Raw genomic sequence first — 20,861 nt, forward strand, 5'->3', positions numbered from 1 at the left:
GCAAGCTCCATGCTATTTGAGCATCTACAGAGCAGCAGGTGCCCTCTGCTGATGCTGTGTGTTTCTAGTCAGTGCAAGAGGTAACAAGAGGTTTATGCTTGAGGCATAAACCATGACATCACAAATAATGGCACAAGCTCTCTAGGTCCAAGCTGTCAGGGCCAACACTGCCTTGCTCAAGAATCTTGGAGCCAATGAAAGTACTTCTTATCAAATGCATGCAGGCTCACTGTTTTTCTATCTCACCAGGTAGGCCAATGCCTCCGTAAAAGGTATATAATGAGGGCTGGGAAGGTGGCTCAGTGGTAGAGCGCTTGCCTTGCATGCACGAGGCCTTGGGTTCAATTCCTCAGCACCACATAAGCAAAAAGAAAAAAGCTGGAAGTGGCGCTGTGGCTCAAGTGGTAGAGTGCTAGCCTTGAGCTGAAGAACTGAGGGACAGCACCCAGGCCCAGAGTTCAGGCCCCATGACCAGACCCCCCCCCCCAAAAAAAAAAGGTACATAATGATGTCCTCATCTCAGTGGTTTTCTCTGAACTCTGTGACTCTTCTTCTGTTCTTTAGCACAGCAAAGTTTCATAGCACACATTCCCCATTACTTGGAAGTGATCACTGCCATTGTAGAAGTTGAGCTATAGACTTTTAAAAGGCAAAGGAAAGAAAGGATATCTGAATTAATGAGGATAAACTTGATTGCAGTAGCTTTGGGAAACTACACACCACAGAAAACTCCTATGAGTTTAAACTTCAGCCATGTAATGAACTAGTCATGGCAGAATGGATATAGTTTCTATAACCATACCTTTTTTTTTTTTTAGGTAGGAGTGGTTTGAACCTAGGGTCTCACTCTTTTTAGGCAAGCACTCTACTACTTGAGCTATACCGTCAGCCCTTTTTGGCTTTAGTTTTTCATGTAGAGTTTTCCTTTTACCTGGGGCTGGCTTTGATCTTCTTACCTTCCCCCTAACCCTCCTGTAGCTGGGATTATGGTCGTGAACCACCATACTACCTAGCTTGTTTTTTTAATTTAATTTTGTTATTGTAAAAGTGATGTACAGAGAGTTACAGTTATGTTAGTCAGGTAATGAGTACATTTTTTTTGGACAATATCATCTTTTTGAACAGTGTCATCTCTTCCCTCATTTTCTCTGTTTCTCCCTCTTTGCGTGACCCCCCCCCCCTTGCAAGTTGTTTAGTTCATTTTCAACACAGTGTTTAGTGCAGCTTGGTTTTTTGAAATAGGGTCTCACTAACTTTTTTGACGGGGCTGGCCTCAAACCACAATCCTCTTATCCCAGCCTCCCACACAGCTGGGATTGAAGAGTTGGCTACCTATGTTCAGCCTACAGTACTTGTTCTTAAAAAACCTTGTTGAGTATTAGTATTATATCAGCTATTACAAAAGACACAAATACCCTGAGAGTTTCATAATCCTATTAGGTAAACAAGACTTATAATGAGCCAAAGATCAAAAATACAACACTACCTGGCATAGGCCTAGTGTAAAGCTAGTCTAGACTCAATAATTGTACAGTCAAAGAATATAGCCTATAGTCACAGGCTGAACTGGCACAGAAAGAATACTTCCTAATCTGATGATATCAAAATATTAAAGTAACCCAAGGGCAAGTAAATGAAAAATGAAATTGTCCTACTATAAATCAGAAGTATCCCAACTAAAAGACTTCTACCCAGAATGGAAAAGAAGAGTAAACAAGGACATGCTTTGTAAGGTGTTCCCTCTTTTATAGTCTGAAAAAGGCTTCATAAGTGAGGATTCACTTATGAATCCCCTGCTCACCAATGCATCACACTGGCTACAAGGGACCCAGCCCCTTGGCAGGCAGCCTTACAAACCAGTGAACAGTCAGTCCTAAAAGTTACAAGCAAGAAAGTCATCCTCTCTTAAACCAAGTAATGTTATTTTCTCATCCAGCCAGGAGGAGAGGAAACAACAAACAGATTGAAATGGCTGGGTATCATTTATACTAAGAGAATTTCAGAGTCTACAACATAAATAAGTTACAGAACTAGAACCAAACTAGGGGAATTAGCAATAGGTTTCCTTATAAATCAACTTGTACTTCAAGTCCTCGGTGTCACTAAGAAATACACTACTGCAGAGAACATTTGCAGACTGGAAACAACAGACCATTAGACCATCAGGGTTCCATGAACTCTCTCAGTAGCATGCAAACTTACTTGGCTCATTTTCTCCAGTTCATCCTTGAGAAGGTGGTTTTCCTGTTCTACAATGTGAGACTGGATTTTAACTTCTGAAAGTTCTGCCTCCAGAGAAGACACTAATGTGGAGGACTAGGAGAAAAATAAAGTCAAATAATAGACATACTTGTTGAGCTCATTCAATTAGGTTCACATAGGCAGTATTAAGGAAATGCTATCAATCCAGTGACATACAGTTTTATGACCATTTGTCCTTATATTCAATGCAGCTAACCAAAAATATCTTGGGTTTTTACTTGGTTGTTTGTCAAAGGATGATTTTACTATTTTTTTCCCTATAATTTATTAATGAAAATTTTACGTGAAAAAACTGTTGTTTCTCTAATTAGTTTTTTTTTTGTTAATAAGTACAGGTATCTATTGTCTTCGGCATTTGGTAATTATTATGTTCTATACTAGCTTAATTTTGTTGATCAAATTGTTCAATCTTTTTTGGCAGTACTGAGTTTGAACTTGGACTTGCTAGGCAGATACTTTCTCCCTTGAGTTACACCTTCAGATCATTTTGCTTTTTGCCTGGAACCAGCCTAGTAGCAATTCTCCTATTCATGTGATCTTCACAGCTAGGATGACAGGCATGCACCATATGTCCAGATTTTTATGGGGTAAAATGTGGGATCGTGAGAAATTTTTGCCTAGGCTGGTTTGAAACCACATTCCTCTATACCTTCTGATCTCCACCTCTCAATAGCTAGGATTACATGCAAGAACTACCATGCCCAGCATATTTGGGAAGTAGTTGAAAACTGTGTGAAATAGACCTGGGGACATAGCTCAGTGGCAGAGTGAAACCCTGGGTTCAATTCCCAACATTGGGGGTGGGGGGAGGGGAGGAAGAAGGAAGAACAAAAGGATCTTGTAAACAATATTATCATTCTAACTAACAAGAGCTACCGACAAAGATAAACTTAGACAAGGGTTACTCCCTAATATCTTCTAGCACATTCCCATTCATCTGTCTATCCCTTTCTTACTCACTCTCTAAAAATATCCATCAAACCATTTGATATCATTTTATGGTTTATCACGTTTGCACTTGTTTTATACAAATGAGAAGATATATGTGTATTTCTTTTTTTTGTGTGTGTATGCTGGTCCTAGGGCTTGAACTCAGGGCCTGGGCACTGTCGCTGAGCTTCATTTTGCTCAAGGTTAGTGCTCAACCACTTATGCCGCAGCTTTTTCTGAGTAGTTTATTGAAGATAAGAGTCTATAGACTTTCCTGCTTAGGCTGGCTTTGAATTGAGATCCTCAGATCTCAGCTTCCTGAGTAGTTAAGACTACAGGCATGAACTATCAGTGCCTGGCTCATGTGTGTTTTCTAACATCCCCCCTCCTTTTTTTACATGTTTGGAGGCATATTATCGTTACTGTTCTTTTTTCACTTAACATTATGTCCTGGAATTCACTTCATATAAATAGATATATTTTTCATTGTTTTCTTCTGCTGTTTATCCATAGTATGCATGGACCCAGCCTCATATATGAACCCTCATATATGAACATCTAGTTTGCTTCCACTGTTTGGCAATTCTGAACAATTCTGTGTACATAATCATATTACTACAGTACATCTTTAGGGTAGATGTGTAGAAGTAAGATCACTGGACAAAGGTAAGTAAGCATGTGACTATGTCCGGGAGGGCCAAATCCACCTTCACAAAGATGGTACCAATATAGTATGCACCATCAACGTGGTTTATAGATGCTTGTTCCCACAGCCTTACCCAAAGAGCACACTGTTACAGTACAAGTTACTGCTCATCTTTTAGGTGCGAAATCATTACCAATATCAAATTTCCATTTCTGTAATTACAATGATTTTGAATGTAGTTTTAAAGGTTTGAGAGCCATTTTTATTTATTTATTTTTCATGTATCTTTAAAGTTCATTTCTTTTGTCAATGTTGGGACCTGACCTCAGGGCCTGGGGGGTCTCGGAGCCTCTTTGTGCTCAAGGTTAGAACTCTACCACTTGAGCCATGGTAGCACTTCCAACTTTTTCTGCGTAGTTTATTGGAGATAAGAGTCTCACAGACTTTCTTGCCTGGGCTGGCTTTAAACCAAGATCCTCAGATCTCAGCCTCTGGGATAACCAGGCATGAGCCACCAGCACCTGGCTGACATTTTGTTTTTATAATTCTCAATATCTTTAGCAATACCAATTATTTTCTCTGTGGGATATGTTATTAACATTTTATTCTATCTTGTCAGTTGTCTTTTGACTTTTTTCAGTCATTTAAAAAATTATAATCAACTTTTTATTTTATTACTTCTATTTTGAGTCTGTCTTTATGCAAAGGTTAAAGCCAAATTTGCTCATTTTCTTCTAGTATTTGTACAGTTATATTTTTATATTGTTAACTTTTTTTTTTTTTTTTGGTCCAGTTGTGGGGCCTGAACTCTGGGCCTGAGCACTGTCCCTCAGCTCTTCAGCTCAAGGCTAGTGCCCTACCACTTGAGCCACAGCGCCACTTCCGGCTTTTTTCTTTTTGCTTATGTGGTGCTGAGGAATCGAACCCAGGGCCTCAGGCATGCAAGGCAAGCGCTTTACCACTGAGCCAACTTCCCAGCCTATTGGTAACTTTTTTATTCTAATTATCTCAAAACATCTATCCAGTTGTCCCGCTACCACTTGTTTCAAAGTCTACCTTTGCCCATATAGTAGTCACCCTTTGGTATTTGGCTCCATGACCAGTTCAGATCCCAAACTCTTCAGATGCTCAAGTCCCTTATATACAATGGCATTGTTCTGCATATAACTTACATTCCCTTACATACTCATCTCTAGATTACTTAAGTCCCTAGCAAATATAAATGCTATAGTTATTATACTGTACTGTTTAGGGAAAAATAACAAGAAAAAGAAATCTACATGTTTAGTATAGATGCAATTAAAATTATTTTTGATCAGTGGTTGGTTGGATTCACAGATAGGGAATTCAGTTTCCATGTGTCTCTGGGCCAAACTCTAGACTTCTTATTACATTTGTCTCTCCAGAATACATAGTAATATGCCAGTGCCATACTGTTTTAATTATGAAGGCTTTATGCATAAGAAACTTAATACAAATATTTCTTCTCAGGACTTCTTCAATAATAATAATAATAATAATAGTAATAATAAAGCAGTAGGGTGTCTGTGGCGCATACCTGCATTTTATAGAGTTCTAGCTCCTTTTTCAGATCAGCTTTTTCTTGTTCCCATTCCTCAAATGAACTCTCCCCTGGCTCTTCTTCTTTCTGGCACAGCAGCTCTGCCAGACGCTCATTAAGGTCCTGCAGTTCTTCCTGGTTTTGAGAGTTCTTTTGGCTAAGTTCTCTATTTTCTGAATCCAACTGTTGGTTTTTGGTTTTTAAATCTGAAATCTAATTAAAATGGAAATAAGTTTTTAAAAAAAACTTGCTACCCTACTTCAGTTAAAAAAAAAAACAGATTTAGAGGGTAATTGTTGCTTCCTTCTCTATGAAAGTTTAAAAATACATATAAGTAGTAACAGAAATAGACTCATCATTACAAATTCAGTCACATCAGAAGAAGATGAAGAAGTGAGGCATAGTCAGCCCAATCCCACTCTACAGGGACCCGCTGTGTATGTGGAGTACTAGAATACCAGACCATACGTAGTACCCACAGACATATTGATTCTTCTCTCTCTCTCTTTTTAAAATAAAAAACTGGATCTTTTCATCTTTGGACAGCATGCTTTTTCACTTATAATGTTATAGATGCTTATCTTTCCAACTTATTGTGCTCAGAAATCATATACGCTAAACTTTAAGCAGCTGTAGGATATTTCCTATTGCAACATTTTCCACAATGCACTGATTTATAACTGCATTTATAACTGCATATTGTTATCAATATTTCCTCTAATTATGAACAAACAAAATGATACATTTTAGCATTTTGTATTTAGGATCATTTTATAAAAGCAGGATTGTTGGCTTAGAAGGTATGCATATATATTAACTTATTAGCTAAGTATCTCCAAAATGTCTATCCTTATTAGTGATAAAAACTTATAAACTGGGCTGGGCATGTGGCTTCATGGTAGAGTGCTTGCCTAGCATACATGAAGCCCTGGGTTTGATTTCTCAGTAATCCATAAACAGAAAAAGCAGGATGTGGTGCTGTGGCTCAAGTGGTAGAGTGTTGGCCTTGAGCAAAAGAAGCTCAGGGACAGTAACTAGGCCCTGAGTCCAAGCTCCAAAACTGGCAAAAAAAACCCAAAAACAAAAAAAACTTGGAAGTGGAGCTGTGGCTCAAGTGGTAGAGCTCTCATCTTGAGCTGAAGAGCGCAGGGACAGAGCCCAAGCCCAGAGTTCAAGCCCCACGACCGAAAAAACAAAAACAAAACAAAACAAAAAACATCAAAAAAAGTTAAACTTCTCTAGCTTTTATGAGGATAACCATCTTCTTACATGCTGTATTATATGATCATATCAATTGTCTGTTTTTTTCCAACTGAGTTTTTCCATTTATCTACAAGAGTACAAGATACATTTTAGATGTTAACACTTTGGATACTTCAAGTGCTAAAAAATTATTTACTTAGTATGTTCTTGGACTGTTTCAGACATGGTCTTTGGTGCTCTTCCTAGGATCTACATGCTTGAAGATTACACAAAATGAGCACTGAATGGCACCAACCATCTCCATAAATTGTATCTCTGAAGTGATGTGCTGATTTGCTGGCATCCTCTATCTGTGAGATTCTATCCTTAACTCTCTGCTTTTAATCATGGTGAAGAACAGAAGGAGCTAAAATTAATCAAAAGGATACAAGGGCTAGAGCTATTATTTACAGGTATGGCTTAAGGTATTGCCTGTATGTTCCTATAATTTGTAAAGTTGATATTGAGCTTTTAAGATCTAAAATAGCATATACATTATTTTCCAAAAACCAGGAACCATTTTAGAGTCCTAATAAGGCAAATTTCCATTTTCAAACTCAGAATTCACAATCTTACCATCATTTATGATATTTATCAGTAAAATTTGTTTATTCTATGTGTTTCAAATAAAAAAGAGCTCTCAGAATCAAGAAATAGTTGGAAATAGTCTCTTTACCTGTTTCTTTAAATTTTCAGCCATCTTTTGAATTGCAGCTTTTTCCTGTTCTACAGTTTCTATTTTTTGCCTAGAAGAACAATGAAAATATAATTTCAGAGGTAGATTCTGACATCTGAAGTTAAATAGTTCTTTGGTCTTTATAAACTGTCTACAGAAAATTTAAGTATAATATGCCTTACCACAATTCTTCCTGAGATCCATTTAATTTCTCTAATTTCAGGCTAGAAATGCTATCTTCTTCATTTAAAGTAGTAATTTCATTTCTCAAAATAGAGTTTTCCTTGTGAAGCTTTTCAGATTCATATCTGCAGTACAGAGATTTAAAGGAAGTTACAAAAAGACAGTCATCAGGGTGTTGTTGGAAAAACTATCTAGTAACTTCCAATAAAATAAGTTTAAAAAGTCCAAATTAGTAGTGTCTTAGTACTTGAAAATGAAGTCATAGCATACTAATTCACTTTGGGGGGAAAGTAAGAACACAACTAAAAGCTGTTAGGGAAGCGAGGCCTAAAAAGCAGGAACATGGAAATGGAAATAGAGCTGCGATGCCGGTCTAGTTGCTGGTTTTCTCAATGGCAGGCATACTGCTTCTCAAGCAAATGATTCTATTGATCTCAGTCTCAATTTTTCCCTTAGTAACATGGATCATGTTACTAAATTACATGAACTTTTGTTTTAGGCTAGCCAGTACCTACAGAAAGAAAATTTATTACATACACCAAAGAGCCCCATTGAAATATGTATAACATTGACTTTGTGATTTAATTCAGCTCATTATATTTTGATGTTATGAATGAAAAATAGCCTGAGGAAGAGAAGCACATTCAAATTATTTGCTTTTTATATCAATATTTATATTATTTATATAACATATACGTATAATTATATACTTTATTATATATTATATAATAAATATATTTACATTATATATATATCAAAATTTATATTTTATTTCTTTTTGGTGGTACTAGAGTTTGAACTCAGGATTTCACACTAGGTTGGCACTCTTACAATCAAGCCATGAGTCCAACCCTAGTTTTACTATTGTTTTTTTTTGTTGTTGTTGTTGGTCATGGGGCTTGAACTCTGGGCCTGGGCGCTGTCCCTCAGCTCTTCAGCTCAAGCCTAACACTCTACCACTTGAGCCACAGTGCCACTTTCAGCTTTCTGGTGGTTTATTAGAGATAAGAGTTTCACAGAATTTCCCGCCCGGGCTGGCTCTGAACCTGGATCCTCAGATCTCAGCCTTCTGAGTAGCTAGGATTACAAGCATGAGCTTGTAATCTGGGTGCTGGTGAGTACCTAGCATTGACTGGTTATTTTTGAGATAGGGTTTTACTTTCTGCTGGGAACACATCTGAACACAACTCGCCAATGTTAGGCTTTTAGTCTAGCTGAGATAACAGGTGTATGCACTGTGTCCTTGAGAAAGGGACATAGTAGCATGTACTCCTTTTCCTCAAGAAAGGATTTCATGAATTTTTCTGCCCAGGCTGGCCTTGAACTAGGATCCTTCTAAACTCAGCTTCTTAAGTAGCTAGGATTACAGGCATGAGCTACCAGCACCTGGCTATAATGTAATATTTTACTAGTTTTAAAAAACAATATTGAGAGAGGACTACTATAATTCTCTGTCATGAATTCAAGTGGGCAGTCATTAAAATCAGTCTTCATGGGCTGGGAATGTGGCTGAGTGGTAGAGTGCTTGCCTAGCATGCATGAAACCTGGGTTTCATTCTTTAGTACCACATAAGCAGAAAAGACCAGAAATGGTGCTGTGGCAAAAGAAGCTCAGAGACAGTGCCCAGGCCTTGAGTTTAAGCCCCAGGACTGGCAAAAAAATAAAAATAAAAATCAGTCTTCATTCTTTTATCTTCATTCCTTAAGCACATTTATTAGAATCTGGTAACTCCTGAGTAAAAGATAGTCTAAGCTAAATTCTCATTGTTTATTAGGGTATTAACATGCACTTCAAGTAATATCAGTGAAAAACCTACAAGCCACAAACGTTTTCCTTTATTATTATAAGACGAGTTCTTAGCTACCAAATGAGTTAAATAATACACAAAAGGCATCCACTCTCATATAATGTGTTTCATCAAAATGGAGAAAGTAAATGTTGAGCAACATAGTATCTATCCAGCCAAATAAAGTGCTAGAACAAGACCTCTGTTGATTATATGTGTGGCTACGCAGCGAACACTGGCCATTCTGAACTTTCACACACCAACAGGCATCGTTTATTTGCTAGGAGGAAGGGAATGCCTACTAGGGAAGGTTATTCTACTTGTTAATATTACACAGAAGCAGAAGGAAGTCTACAATATTGCTCACTTCTTGGAGACCAACAAGTTAGTTTCTCTAAGCAGGGCAAGCAGTAGAAGTTAGATGGGTTCAGGTGATCTGCGGGCTTCTGTGGAGTCTAGAAGGCGCATACATTACCTCAACAGTTCAACTTTCTGTTGCATTTCACTGCATGTGATCTGCAGGTCATGCATCATGGCCTTCAGCTCTTCCTCCTTCTCTCCCTGAGAAGTGGCATCTTTCTGCTTAACTAAAGTGGTGACTCGCTCCCTTAGCTTTCTAGTCAGCTCCTGTAGCTTTTGTTTCTCCAGTTCTAACTCTGCTAGTGTGGCCTGATGCTGAAATTGAGGGTCTTGAAGGCCTCTGATGGCAGGATTTTCCTCCAGTGTACCTCTGGGCTCTTCATGGTGTGTCTGCAACAAAAAGAACTCTGGGCTTTTCTTGGTTCTGTGTAACCAGGCAATTTCATGGGCTTTGACTTTTGCCAAGGGCTGTGTGCTTCCCTGCTCTTGGCACTGAGTTTCTTGTTTCCATTCTTCTACAAGATGGTGCATGCGTCTATCCTTGGGAATGCATTCTTCTGGCAATTGACTGAGTTCAAGCACCTTCTCGTTGGGCTGGAGTTCCAGGTTGTCTGACCTGGCTTCCCACAAAGAGAAGCTGCAGTCACTGTGTGGGACCACTCTTTCCCGAAGCTCATCAATCTGCCCTTGTAGTCTCACCACCAAAACATTCAGCTCCTCATTTTCCATCTTGACATCATGGTAATTCTTTTCCAGGCTAAGGAAGGTTCTTGTCATTTCCTCCTCTTTCTTTAATTCCGCCCGCAACCTGAAAACTTCCGCAGTGAGTTCTTTACTGTTTTCTAAGGCCTTGTCATAGCGCGTTTCCATCACTCTCAGCTCTTCCTGAAGGCAGTCATTTTCTTGACTGGCATCCTCAAATAGCAACCTATACTTGGGAGAAGTCTCGGGGACTCTCTCAAGCATCTTCAGTTTCTTTTTTAGCACAGAGATGTCAAAAAGCAGATCCTGTTTCTTTTCAGAAGCCCGGTCACAGTCAGCACGTAAGATCTGTAATTGTTCTTGGAGCTGACAAATGTGGCTTTTCAAGTCCCAGGATTCAGTCCTGGTCTCATCACTATTTTCAAGCTCAGAGAAACACTCCATGGAAGCTTCAGACTCTTCCATCCTGACCTTGTGTCTCTGATCAGAGCTGGCCTCTGTACTTGTTGTATCCTGAACCTCATTTTCCTGCAGGTCGCTCTGGATGTGCCGTGTAGTGATACTTTTAGCTTGCTTCATTTGGTTTTGCGCTAAAAATGGCTGTGACTGTTCTGCAGGACTTCTCAAAAACTCTGTCGTTGGTTCTTCTAAACAAGATGACATTACTGACCCTGGTTCTAATTTCTGCAGCCTCTGTTGCAATCTAGAAATTTCAGTAGCCATTTTTACATTCTCCTTCACTGCACGTTCATGAGCTTTCTGCAGACTGATGAGGACATCTCCATTTTCTTCCAACAGCTGTTCCCCTTGCTCAAGCAGGGACATGCCTCTATTTCCTTCCACCTCCTCCCCTCCTACTGCCTGGTAGCCGCCCTGGAGCCTGGACAGAGATGCTGCCTGCTGTATGACCTTGATTTTATTCTGAAGCCTGGAGATCTCTGCACTCATCTCAGCTCGGTCTCGATCAGCGGTCTCACATGTCATCCTGTGGGCATTCTCTATGGCCAGAAGTTTGGCCATCATGTCCTGCCTCTCCTGGTCATGCTCCATCTGCAGCCTTTCAAGCTGCTGGCTTGCCAGCTGCTTCGAGGCCCCAGCCTGGCACAGAACCTGCTCTTGCTCCCTTAGTTCTTGTGCATGGGCGCTCTTCAGCGCGAGTATCTGGTCGGTCAGGAGGCTGTGCTGGCTCTCAGATGCATTGCGCAGGTCTTCCAGGTCTTGGAGCAGCTGCTCTCTCTCAACGACCATGCTATTCAAATGTTCCTTATATGTCTTCTCCAGCATCTCCCTCTCCTTGGTCAGGACCAGGGAGGTTGCTTTCTCTCTCTGCAGAGTCTCCCTCAGCTGCTCCTGGACCTCAGCACACTCCTGGGTGAGCTCGTCCTTCTCAAACTCCCACTGGGCTCTGTCCTCCAGCCGCTGTTCAAGGACCTCCTTCAGTTCTTGTCGGTGGTGCTCCTCCAGGCTCCGGAGAGTCTGTTCACAGTGCTCAGTGACTTTCTGACAGTCAGCCTGACACTGGGCTTCTATTTCAGAGGTTCTTGTATTACACTCTGTTTCCATTTTTTCCCTAAATGTGGTCAACATACAGCATTACTCCGGAAGCAAGCAAAAACATTTTCCCATGCACAAAGAAAGCTGCCAAATAAACAATCGAAATACTTTCTGAAAATGGACTTAATTCCTACATGATTCACGTGTACTGGGATGGAACTCTCCCTACTTTCCTTCCTCCCTCCCTCCCTCCCTCACTCCTTCCCTTCTTCCCTCCTTTCTTTCCTTCCTTCTTTCCAGGCACTGAACTCAGGGCCTCCCTCTTGCTAGGCAAACACCCCACCATTTAAGCTATACTACCCAATTCTTTTGCTTTTAATCTGTTTTCAGATAGGGTCCTGCTAACTTTGCTCAGGTGAACATGGACCATGATCTTACTACCTCTGCCTCTTGAGTAGCTCGGATTACAGGCCTGTGCCACCATACCTGGCCCTAGAATTTCCTTTCTGAGGACTGGCAGCAATAATTAATTTTCTCTGAAGTTAGGGGGAAATTTATGAAATTCCTTGACATAGGCCTACAGTTGAGAATATGCTTTGAACCAAAGGTTTAATTAAGTGGCACTTCACATTAAATGGTCAAATGCATAATAACCTAACTTGTAATCTAGGAAATATATAACATTCTTTCATTTTAATTAATCAAGTATTATATGACATCAGCTACCTATGTCATACATATTAATAAATTTACTCTGTTTCTGCTTCTTAGTAAATAAAGTAGTATTAATCAGGACGTGAAGCAGTGGAGCTATGTACCCGGGATTCTACTTGAAGAAAGTGAGTACAATGTGCTGTTTCATAACTCCAGAAGGAAATGTAATTCTGCCCAGAATCTATCTTCTTAATCACTTTCATCAGAAAGCTGCAGTACTGAACTTTTGAGAAAGGAACCATGTGTGGGATCATTCTCCTGTCCAGAACCTTAGGAAGTAAAATCTCAATATCAGGAACACATTCCTCTTTCCAACAAACAAACATCCACAATAAAACCATTCGAATAACCCACGGGTTGACAGAATTGGCTGAAAAGTTCACAACAAATCTTCTCAAGCCATGAGACATTCTTTCTCAGGCCTCTCTAACTTTTGGTGTCCAGAGGCAGCCCCTGGGTAGCTTTCATTTCCCTGGCTCCTTACCTTCCTTCTTGAAGTTCCTGTTGGTGTTTTTCTAAGAGCTCTTTCCTCAGCTCCTCTCTCTCCAGAGCATACTTCTCCACCAGGCTTTGCAGCTGCTCCTGGTGGACCCGCTCTAGGTCCTGAGTCAGGCCTTTTACCTTCTCTTCCATCCAGGCGCTACTCTGAGCCAGTCCTTCCCTCTTCTGGCTAAAGTCTTCCTCCACCTGCTCCAGCCTGGCCTTGAGCTCCTGCTCATGCTGCAGCCTCAGCTCTTCCTGCAGGCGAGTCTTTTCCTCCTCAAACGCCATCTGCAGTTGTTTTTTCTCCTCCTGGTGCCTGCAGCTGGCCTCCTGGTGGGCCTCCTTCAGCACCTCTGCCCGCCCCTGAAGGTCTGCAATTTCACTTTTCAATTCATGTATTTCTTTTTCCAAGGTATGCACTTCACGCTCATACTTCTGCCTCATGGTCTCCTGCTCTTTTTCACAAGAGACTCTGGTCTCATCCAGCTGCTTTTCATAATGATGTACCTAAAGGCAGACAATGAGATTACCACAGGTTACTCCATCCAAGTCCATAGAGAAGGAGGTGACAGGGGTAGCAAGCATTTCTATCCTACCAGACAATCCTCAGTTTGCTCATTTTGCTTGAAAGCAACTTAATTTAAAAAACAATAACACCTTAAGACATTTAAAATCAGGCATGGCATGCTTTTGTCAACTTGGTTGAGTTTTATTTGTTTATGAATATCTATTAAGCACTATGCAGATTTTCACATTGTTTCCAGCTGTAAATATAGGGTCTTAAAATTATTAAATAAATTCAAATGCTTATTAACTCCTAGAAGATACTCTGCAGGTCCAAAGGGAACATACAGCTGGGTAAGATACAGCCCTGCAGTCAAGGAGAACCAGTCTAGAGACAGGAATGACAATGAGTGTACTACAGGGCAAAATGCAAAATATGAGAGATGGAAAAGATGGCTAAAATGACCCAGGCAGTCAGAGGAGAGAAAATGTACATTTTGTTGGGAAATTCAGGGGTAGCTTCATGTAACAGGCAACATTTGGCATAAACTTTGAAGGGTCAGGAGACTTTGAGAGGTGGAAAGAAGTAGTTTACATTAGCATGAGCAATCAAGGATGAGTTTGATGGGGAACAGCAACAGAAAAGACTAGGAAGGTAAGATTCAAGGGTTAGGACACCACGAACTTGTACCTAATCTAATAGGTAATGCTATATCAAAGGGCTTTTTTGATGGCACACAGTGGTGCATGCCTGTAATCCAGCTAGGTTAAAGGCATAAATAGGAGGATCACAGTTCTGGGCCTGCCTAGACAAAGTAAGACCTACCTGAAAAACAAATTAAAAGCAAAAGATTTCAAGAGCAAGTGGTAAAGTTCTTGCTTAGCAAGTGAGAGAATTTAAGTTCAATTTCAAGTAACTAACACACACACACACACACACACACACACACACACACACACACGAGAAAAAGGCTTTTTGTTTTAATTAGTTATATTAGTTAAATCAAATTTTGTGACTGTATTTGTAAACTGTGTTTTCTTTTTTTTTTTTCTTTTTTTTTTTTTGTCAGTTGTGGGGCTTGAACTCTGGGTCTGGGCGCTGTCCCTCTGCTCTTCAGCTCAAGGCGAGTGCTCTACCACTTGAGCTACAGCGCCACTTCCGGTTTTCTGGTGGTTTATTGGAGATAGGAGTCTCACGGTCTTTCCTGCCCGGGCTGGCTTTGAACCGCGATCCTCAGATCTCAGCCTCCTGAGTAGCTAGGATTACAGGCGTGAGCCACCAGCGCCCGGCTAAACTGTGTTTTCTTAAGGCTTGCAGAGTGCCTTACAAGAGGTTCAATTAATACTTAATTTTTGCTTTACTGTTTTTTTTCAACATGCTGGAACTAATACAAGGGCCTGTGAGCTTCATGTTCCAGGAATGCAGGGAAGAGTAGATTGCATTTTGGAGAATCTCTCAAGAGGACAAGGCCTGGCTCCCAGACTGAGGAAATGAGTTCCTATCATTCAGCAGACACAAGAAGAAATACAGAGAAGTGCTGCTCTGTGAGAATAAATTAAGAATACTCCACATCTGAATGGCTATCAAGAGTTCAAAGTAATAACACTGAGCCAGGAGCCACAGGCTCACACCTATAATCCAAACTACTCAGAAGGCTGAGATCCAAGGATCTTGAGTCAAAGCCAGCCTGGGGAGAAAAGTTTATGAGACTCTTATTTCCAATTAATCAGTAAAAATGTCAGAAGTGGAGGTATGGTTCAAAGTGGTAAAGGGAGAGTCATGAGAGAAAAAGCTAAGCAAGAGCACAAGGCCCTGAGTTCAAGCCCTAGTACCGCCACAAAAAGGAAGGAAGGAAGGTAGGAAAGAAGGGAGAGAGGAGGGAGGGAAAGAGAGGATGAGAAGAGGGGGGATGAGGGGAGGAGAGGTGAAGTGAGGAGAGCACTTGTTTGATAATGGTAATCGGGACTTACTTTGTCTTCAAGCTCCAGTCTTAGGTGACATATTTCCCTGTGGTGTTGTTCCTTCATCTGTTCGATGACCAGCTCTGCCTCGATGCTCATATTCAGTGGATTACATTCTTCAGAACCAAGCCCTGAAATCACATGAGACCCATTGATTCTGCCACAACTTCTCTCAATAGCACATTCTGGCATCTCAGGACAGGCAGCCAGTCTCACCAAGAAATCATTTTCAGCCTCAACTGCTGTAGATGTGAGCTTTCATGAAACAATAGGAACCAAGAGAGGTCTCTTTCCAAGAATTAGGGCAAATAAGAAATTAAGGTGAATAGATTCACCCGTGTACAGGCAATATGTCACGCTAATAGAAACTATCTGTTTGGACAATGGATGGAGGTAGGTGAAAATGGTTGATCTCCTCTTAGAGAAAATGCTAATTGGTGAGGGGAGAGCACGACAAACTAACCTGTCTCCATCCAACAACTACTTGGAGTTACAAATTTGAATGACAAGTTAGCAGAGGGGCAATGTGGTAGGGGATGAATAAACCATTATATCTGCTGCTGTGTCTTAATACATACATCAAGATGTCTGGCATCACTCAACATTACATAAGACTGGCTATTGTTGCAAGAATTTCTTGGAGAGTGGGTGCTTAAATTATGAGCTAAAAACTGTATCCTAGATTAGGAACTTATATATAGACACATTGCGGAGAGGGAGAAAGATTCTGAACTCATCCATGAATCTCCATAAGGACTGAGAATATTGAAAATGTGAAGCAGAGTTGAATGCCAGTGGCTCATGCCTGTAATCCTAGCTACTCAGGAGACTAAGATCTATATAAGGATTGCAGTGAGAAGCCAGCCTGGGCAGGAAAATTCATGAAAACTTCTCTCCAATTAAGTACCAAATAGCAGAGTGCTATCCTTGAATTAAAAACCTCTCAAAAACTCAGGGACAAAGCCTAGACTCTGAGTTCAAGCCCCAGGACTGGCACAAAAAAAAAAAAAAAAGGAAAAAGAAAATGTGAAACAGAAGTTGAGGGCTAAGATATTGCAAAACCAAAGTCATGACAACTGTTTCCTACACATCTCTTGAAGAAGAGTACCAAAATGGTAGTGGTATCATTTTTCTGCATGGAGAAACAAGCAGATCGAGAAAGGGACACTTCTTGGGCCTAGGTCTAGGAACTGGATTGAGTCTTGCCCTGGGATTTCTCTTCAACTATATTAAGGTATCTTCCCAGCTGAGAAGTAATGCATGGGTGTATTATGCTAGCCTCATGCATCCACAAGGAACACATCCAACACTTGGCAAAAAAGCTGCTGAGCTGCATCATACATTCACATGGTTTCAACCCCTCCCTACAAAAAGTAAGCCAAGAATGGAACGAAAGGTACTTAGAGCTCTTATCTTCTTGCTAGTTCCACTGATTCTACTAGAACAGGTAAGTGAGAGGAGAAAAGAGCCACCTTTGTAGAACCATTCTCTTGCCAAGTTGTATCAGCGAAGCTATGTATAACCCAAGAACTGAGATGAGCTGCTCCTGAAATTCTAACCCATCATACTCAAGGAAAGAGGCAGGCATCAGAAGGGAGGAATAGAAAACAGTAAAAGTAGAACCCAGTGCTGGTGGCACTGGCTTGTAATCCTAACTACTCAGGAAATTGAGATCTACACGATCACGATTTGAAGTCAGCCTTGGCAGAAGAGCTCAGTAGATTCTATCACCCCAAATAACTAGCTGGGTTGGAGGAATGGCTCAAGAAGTAGAGCACCAGTGAGAAAGCAAGCTTAGCAAGCTCAAGGCCCTGAGTTCAAACCCTGGTACTGCCAAAAAGAAAAAAAAATGGAGTGAATGTAGAATAGTTCCCAAACAACTATGCCTCCAACCTTGCCATTGCAATCCATAGATGAGCAACTCTTATTTATCTTATTTGCTGTTTGGTAGAGGCAATCCACACATTTAGTCCAGCCACCCCAAAAAACAGTTATGGGGGGATGGTAGGGGAAAAACAAAGGAGGAGGCAACAATGCTTGGTAAGAAATGTACTCATTACCTTGCTCATGTAACTATAACCCCTCTGTCTAGTATTTTCACAATAAAAAACTTTAAAAAAACCAAAAGCCAAAAACCAAAAATCAGTTATGGATTTTGTGGTTTGTGGCTCTGCCCATGGCAATTCACTCCAGGCACTGGGAGAAAGGAAGGAGTCAGCAAGAGCTCAATGTTTAAATTCTAACACTGCAGAGGCCTAGACTGTCAGATTGGTAAGCAGTATGCTTGCTTGTTTATTTTAAGCCAAGAAAATACCCTCATGACTTGATTTTTTTGTTCATTCCTTATGCTGATGCATAAGCAGATCACATGGAAAGTCTTAAAAGACTTCGACAGCAACTGAAAATTAGACCATGAGCGACCTAGCTCAAAGAATACTGCCAGAGTCATTGTTTCCCCAGGTTTCCAGAGTTCTGGAATTTCTGCATTCAGCACGTTCTAAACCAAAAGTCAAATACATCTGGAAAGATCATGGCTGGCCATGTTTACCCTGGTCAGGCTCAATGCCACCGCTGTTCAAATCCAGTTCATCACACAGCGAATTCTTCAAGGGAAGCCTGAACACTTTGCCTTGTGCACGATATTCTTCCAGCTCGGACTGCAGTTCATCCACTTGGTCTTGTAATACCTGATGTTTAAAATCCAACACAAGTCGTATATGTGACATCAAAGAATAAGCAACAAAAAAATTAAACTGGACATCATTAAAATAATTAGTGTGTTGTGGTGTGTGTGTGTGTGTGTGTGTGTGTGTGTGTGTGTGTGTGTGTGTGTGTGTGTGTGTGTGTGTGTGTGCTGGTCCTGGGGCTTGAACTCAGTGTGTGTGTGTGTGTGTGTGTGTGTGTGTGTGTGTGTGTGTGCTGGTCCTGGGGCTTGAACTCAGGCCCTAGGGGTGTGTGTGTGTGTGTGTGTGTGTGTGTGTGTGTGTGTGTGTGTGTGTGTGTGTGCTGGTCCTGGGGCTTGAACTCAGGCCCTAGGGGTGTGTGTGTGTGTGTGTGTGTGTGTGTGTGTGTGTGTGTGTGTGTGTGTGTGTGTGTGTGTGTGTGTGTGCTGGTCCTGGGGCTTGAACTCAGGCCCTAGGGGTGTGTGTGTGTGTGTGTGTGTGTGTGTGTGTGTGTGTGTGTGTGTGTGTGTGTGTGTGTGTGTGTGTGTGTGTGTGTGTGTGTGTGTGTGTGTGTGTGTGTGTGTGTGCTGGTCCTGGGGCTTGAACTCAGGCCCTAGGGGGTGATCCCTGAGCTTCTTGTCACAAACTAGCACTCTTCCAGCTGAGCCACAGCTCCACTTTTGGCTTTTCTTGGTGGTTAACTAGAGATAAGAGTCTCACAGACTTTCCTGCTTGGGCTGTCTTTGAACTGCGCTCTTTAGATCTCAGCCTTCTGAGTAGCTAGGGTTACAGGAGTAAGCCACCAGTGCCTGGCTTGATGGTGTATTTTAAAGCACACACACAGCTGATTGCCAGCGTTTTGTGCACATTTGTTTTTACTTAAAAGAGAACTCAGTTCTCAGTTCTACCTTATTGAAAATGTTTAAAAAAGTATTTTTGGTTTAAGAAATAAAAATCCAAATTCCTAAGCTTAGGGGAGTTAATTGAAAAAAACAAACAAGATTCCTGCTCGGGCCAAGAATGTGTGTATCTCTACTAGTAGGAATAGTTTCTAGTTAAAGACAGAGTAGTTTCTGGTTAATCTACATTCTATAAATAAAGGAACATATCTGGAAGAAGGAAAACAAAAACCACCACAAGACAAAACTACATGATATTTTATGAGGTTTGCAATGACCAATCGGGAAAGGCTAATTTTTGAACAAATACATGAACATAACTACATTGTTTCTCCACTCAGTATGAAAAAGCACTAGCAATTTCTGACTAGCATTCATGTACATGCTTACTATATCCCAACTGTTCTAAGCATGTGACACATATTTGTTCCTTGAACCAATGGTACTTTCTTCACTGACAAGTACCCTGTGGGTGGTACTCCAACTTCTGTATCTTACAAAAGAGTGGTTATGATAACCACAGCTTCATTGACTTCCTTAGGATCACCCAGGCAGGAAGTGGCAAATCTGGCAGTTGAATCCAGGTCCTCCTGGGTCACTAAGTTCTCTTCTGACACTTACCCGGCACTGTTGTTCATACTCATTTCTCATCTGTGCCAGCCTCTCTTCTTGTAGAAAGAATTCAGCACTGCTGGGATCAAGGTCACCAAACTAGAAGAGGGAAAAGACAAAGCCGACATTCTTTTTTTCCCAAGTGCCCTTTCACCTATCACATACCAAAGGCCTCAGATTTTGGTGTCACCCGGGCTCTTGAATATGAAAGGAATGTGGCATTAAAGGAGAAACGCCACAGGCCAGAAGATGAGAACATTCGAGAATGATGTGTTCAATTCTGGCTGGGATCAATTCTTAGCACCAGAAAAATGTTTTCCCCTATAACCATACTACTAAATTACATCCCTGCAAAGTTACAACTTCCTTTAGGCACCCAAATAATTCACTAATAAGAATGTCCTTGGCATTGTTCTCTTGAGTAAATGACATTTGGAGGACATACCAGGAAATTGGAGTTTGACAGATTTACCTTTTCTGCTAACACATTCTCCAAATTTCGCTGAAGTTTGTTTGTCAGATTCTCATACTCCGCCAACTTCTCTGCATTTTCCAGAAGCTCATTTTCTAGGCGACTGTTTTCCTGAGGAAATTTGGGGAAATTAAATGTGGCACAGATTAAGAAATAGGCAAACAGCTTTGTCTCCTTGTAGGAAGGTACAACAGTGCTCTAGATTGAGAAAATTGGCCCACCTTGAGAGCTACAGTACATTAGAAACAAAAGTAAAGAGGAAAGTGTTGGTATCTATCCTAGAATTCCCAAGTCTGCCTCTTAAAAAAATTCCTGCACAACTGTGCTGTTCAACAGGCTAGCCACTAGCAGGCAATGTTGATACCAAGCACTTGAAATATGTCTAGAATAAACAGATGTGTTATTTGAGTGTAAAATGCACACTAGATTTCTCAGAGTACAATTACATTAAAAAAACAACAACTCAGTAGTGCTTTTAGTATACTGATTACATTTCAAAATAATGCCTTCTGATACCAGGTTAAGTAAAATGACTTGAAATTAACTTCCCCTTTTATAATGGCTATTTGTAACTTTGAAATAACAAATGTGGTTTGTGTTGTATTTGTACTTGACAGCCCTGAAATAGTATATTTTACATGACAGGAAAACATTCTCAAATTATTGTCAAAGGAAATAAATCTGGTTACAAAATGCCTTGACCAATTGT

General features: G+C 40.7%; 1 protein-coding gene and 1 long non-coding RNA gene across 14 annotated transcripts in view; one reads left to right on the top strand and one right to left on the bottom strand.

The window, feature by feature from the left end:
• The window catches only part of Nin (ninein), a 121,354-nt gene that overhangs the window by 28,600 nt on the left and 71,893 nt on the right, over positions 1-20,861 (bottom strand). For 10 of the 12 annotated variants that reach the window (XR_011373096.1, XM_070027971.1, XM_070027979.1 and 7 more), the window contains 10 exons: positions 20,153-20,263; positions 19,690-19,779; positions 18,055-18,193; positions 15,516-15,637; positions 13,042-13,547; positions 9,763-11,919; positions 7,500-7,625; positions 7,318-7,387; positions 5,397-5,612; positions 2,203-2,316 (listed from right to left, as the gene is read on the bottom strand). Coding sequence is in view for 11 of the 12 variants with exons in the window: in XM_070027971.1 (XP_069884072.1) it covers positions 2,203-2,316; positions 5,397-5,612; positions 7,318-7,387; positions 7,500-7,625; positions 9,763-11,919; positions 13,042-13,547; positions 15,516-15,637; positions 18,055-18,193; positions 19,690-19,779; positions 20,153-20,263 (3,651 nt within the window). In the remaining variant the exon portion in view is untranslated. The remainder of the gene's footprint in view (positions 1-2,202; positions 2,317-5,396; positions 5,613-7,317; positions 7,388-7,499; positions 7,626-9,762; positions 11,920-13,041; positions 13,548-15,515; positions 15,638-18,054; positions 18,194-19,689; positions 19,780-20,152; positions 20,264-20,861) is intronic. The other 2 variants (XM_070028037.1, XM_070028027.1) reach the window with 1 other exon arrangement.
• Positions 184-15,106, top strand: LOC138831008 (uncharacterized). 2 transcript variants are annotated; one of them, XR_011373098.1, is made up of 3 exons: positions 184-249; positions 6,824-7,054; positions 14,940-15,106. It is a non-coding gene; the product is annotated as an uncharacterized lncRNA (long non-coding RNA). The 2 variants fall into 2 exon arrangements; XR_011373099.1 differs by lacking the exon at positions 14,940-15,106 and adding an exon at positions 12,615-12,665.

This window comes from Dipodomys merriami, unplaced genomic scaffold (genome assembly GCF_024711535.1).
Source record: "Dipodomys merriami isolate MVZ:Mamm:240054 unplaced genomic scaffold, mDipMer1.0.p SCAF_1, whole genome shotgun sequence".
Classification (NCBI taxonomy): domain Eukaryota; kingdom Metazoa; phylum Chordata; class Mammalia; order Rodentia; family Heteromyidae; genus Dipodomys; species Dipodomys merriami.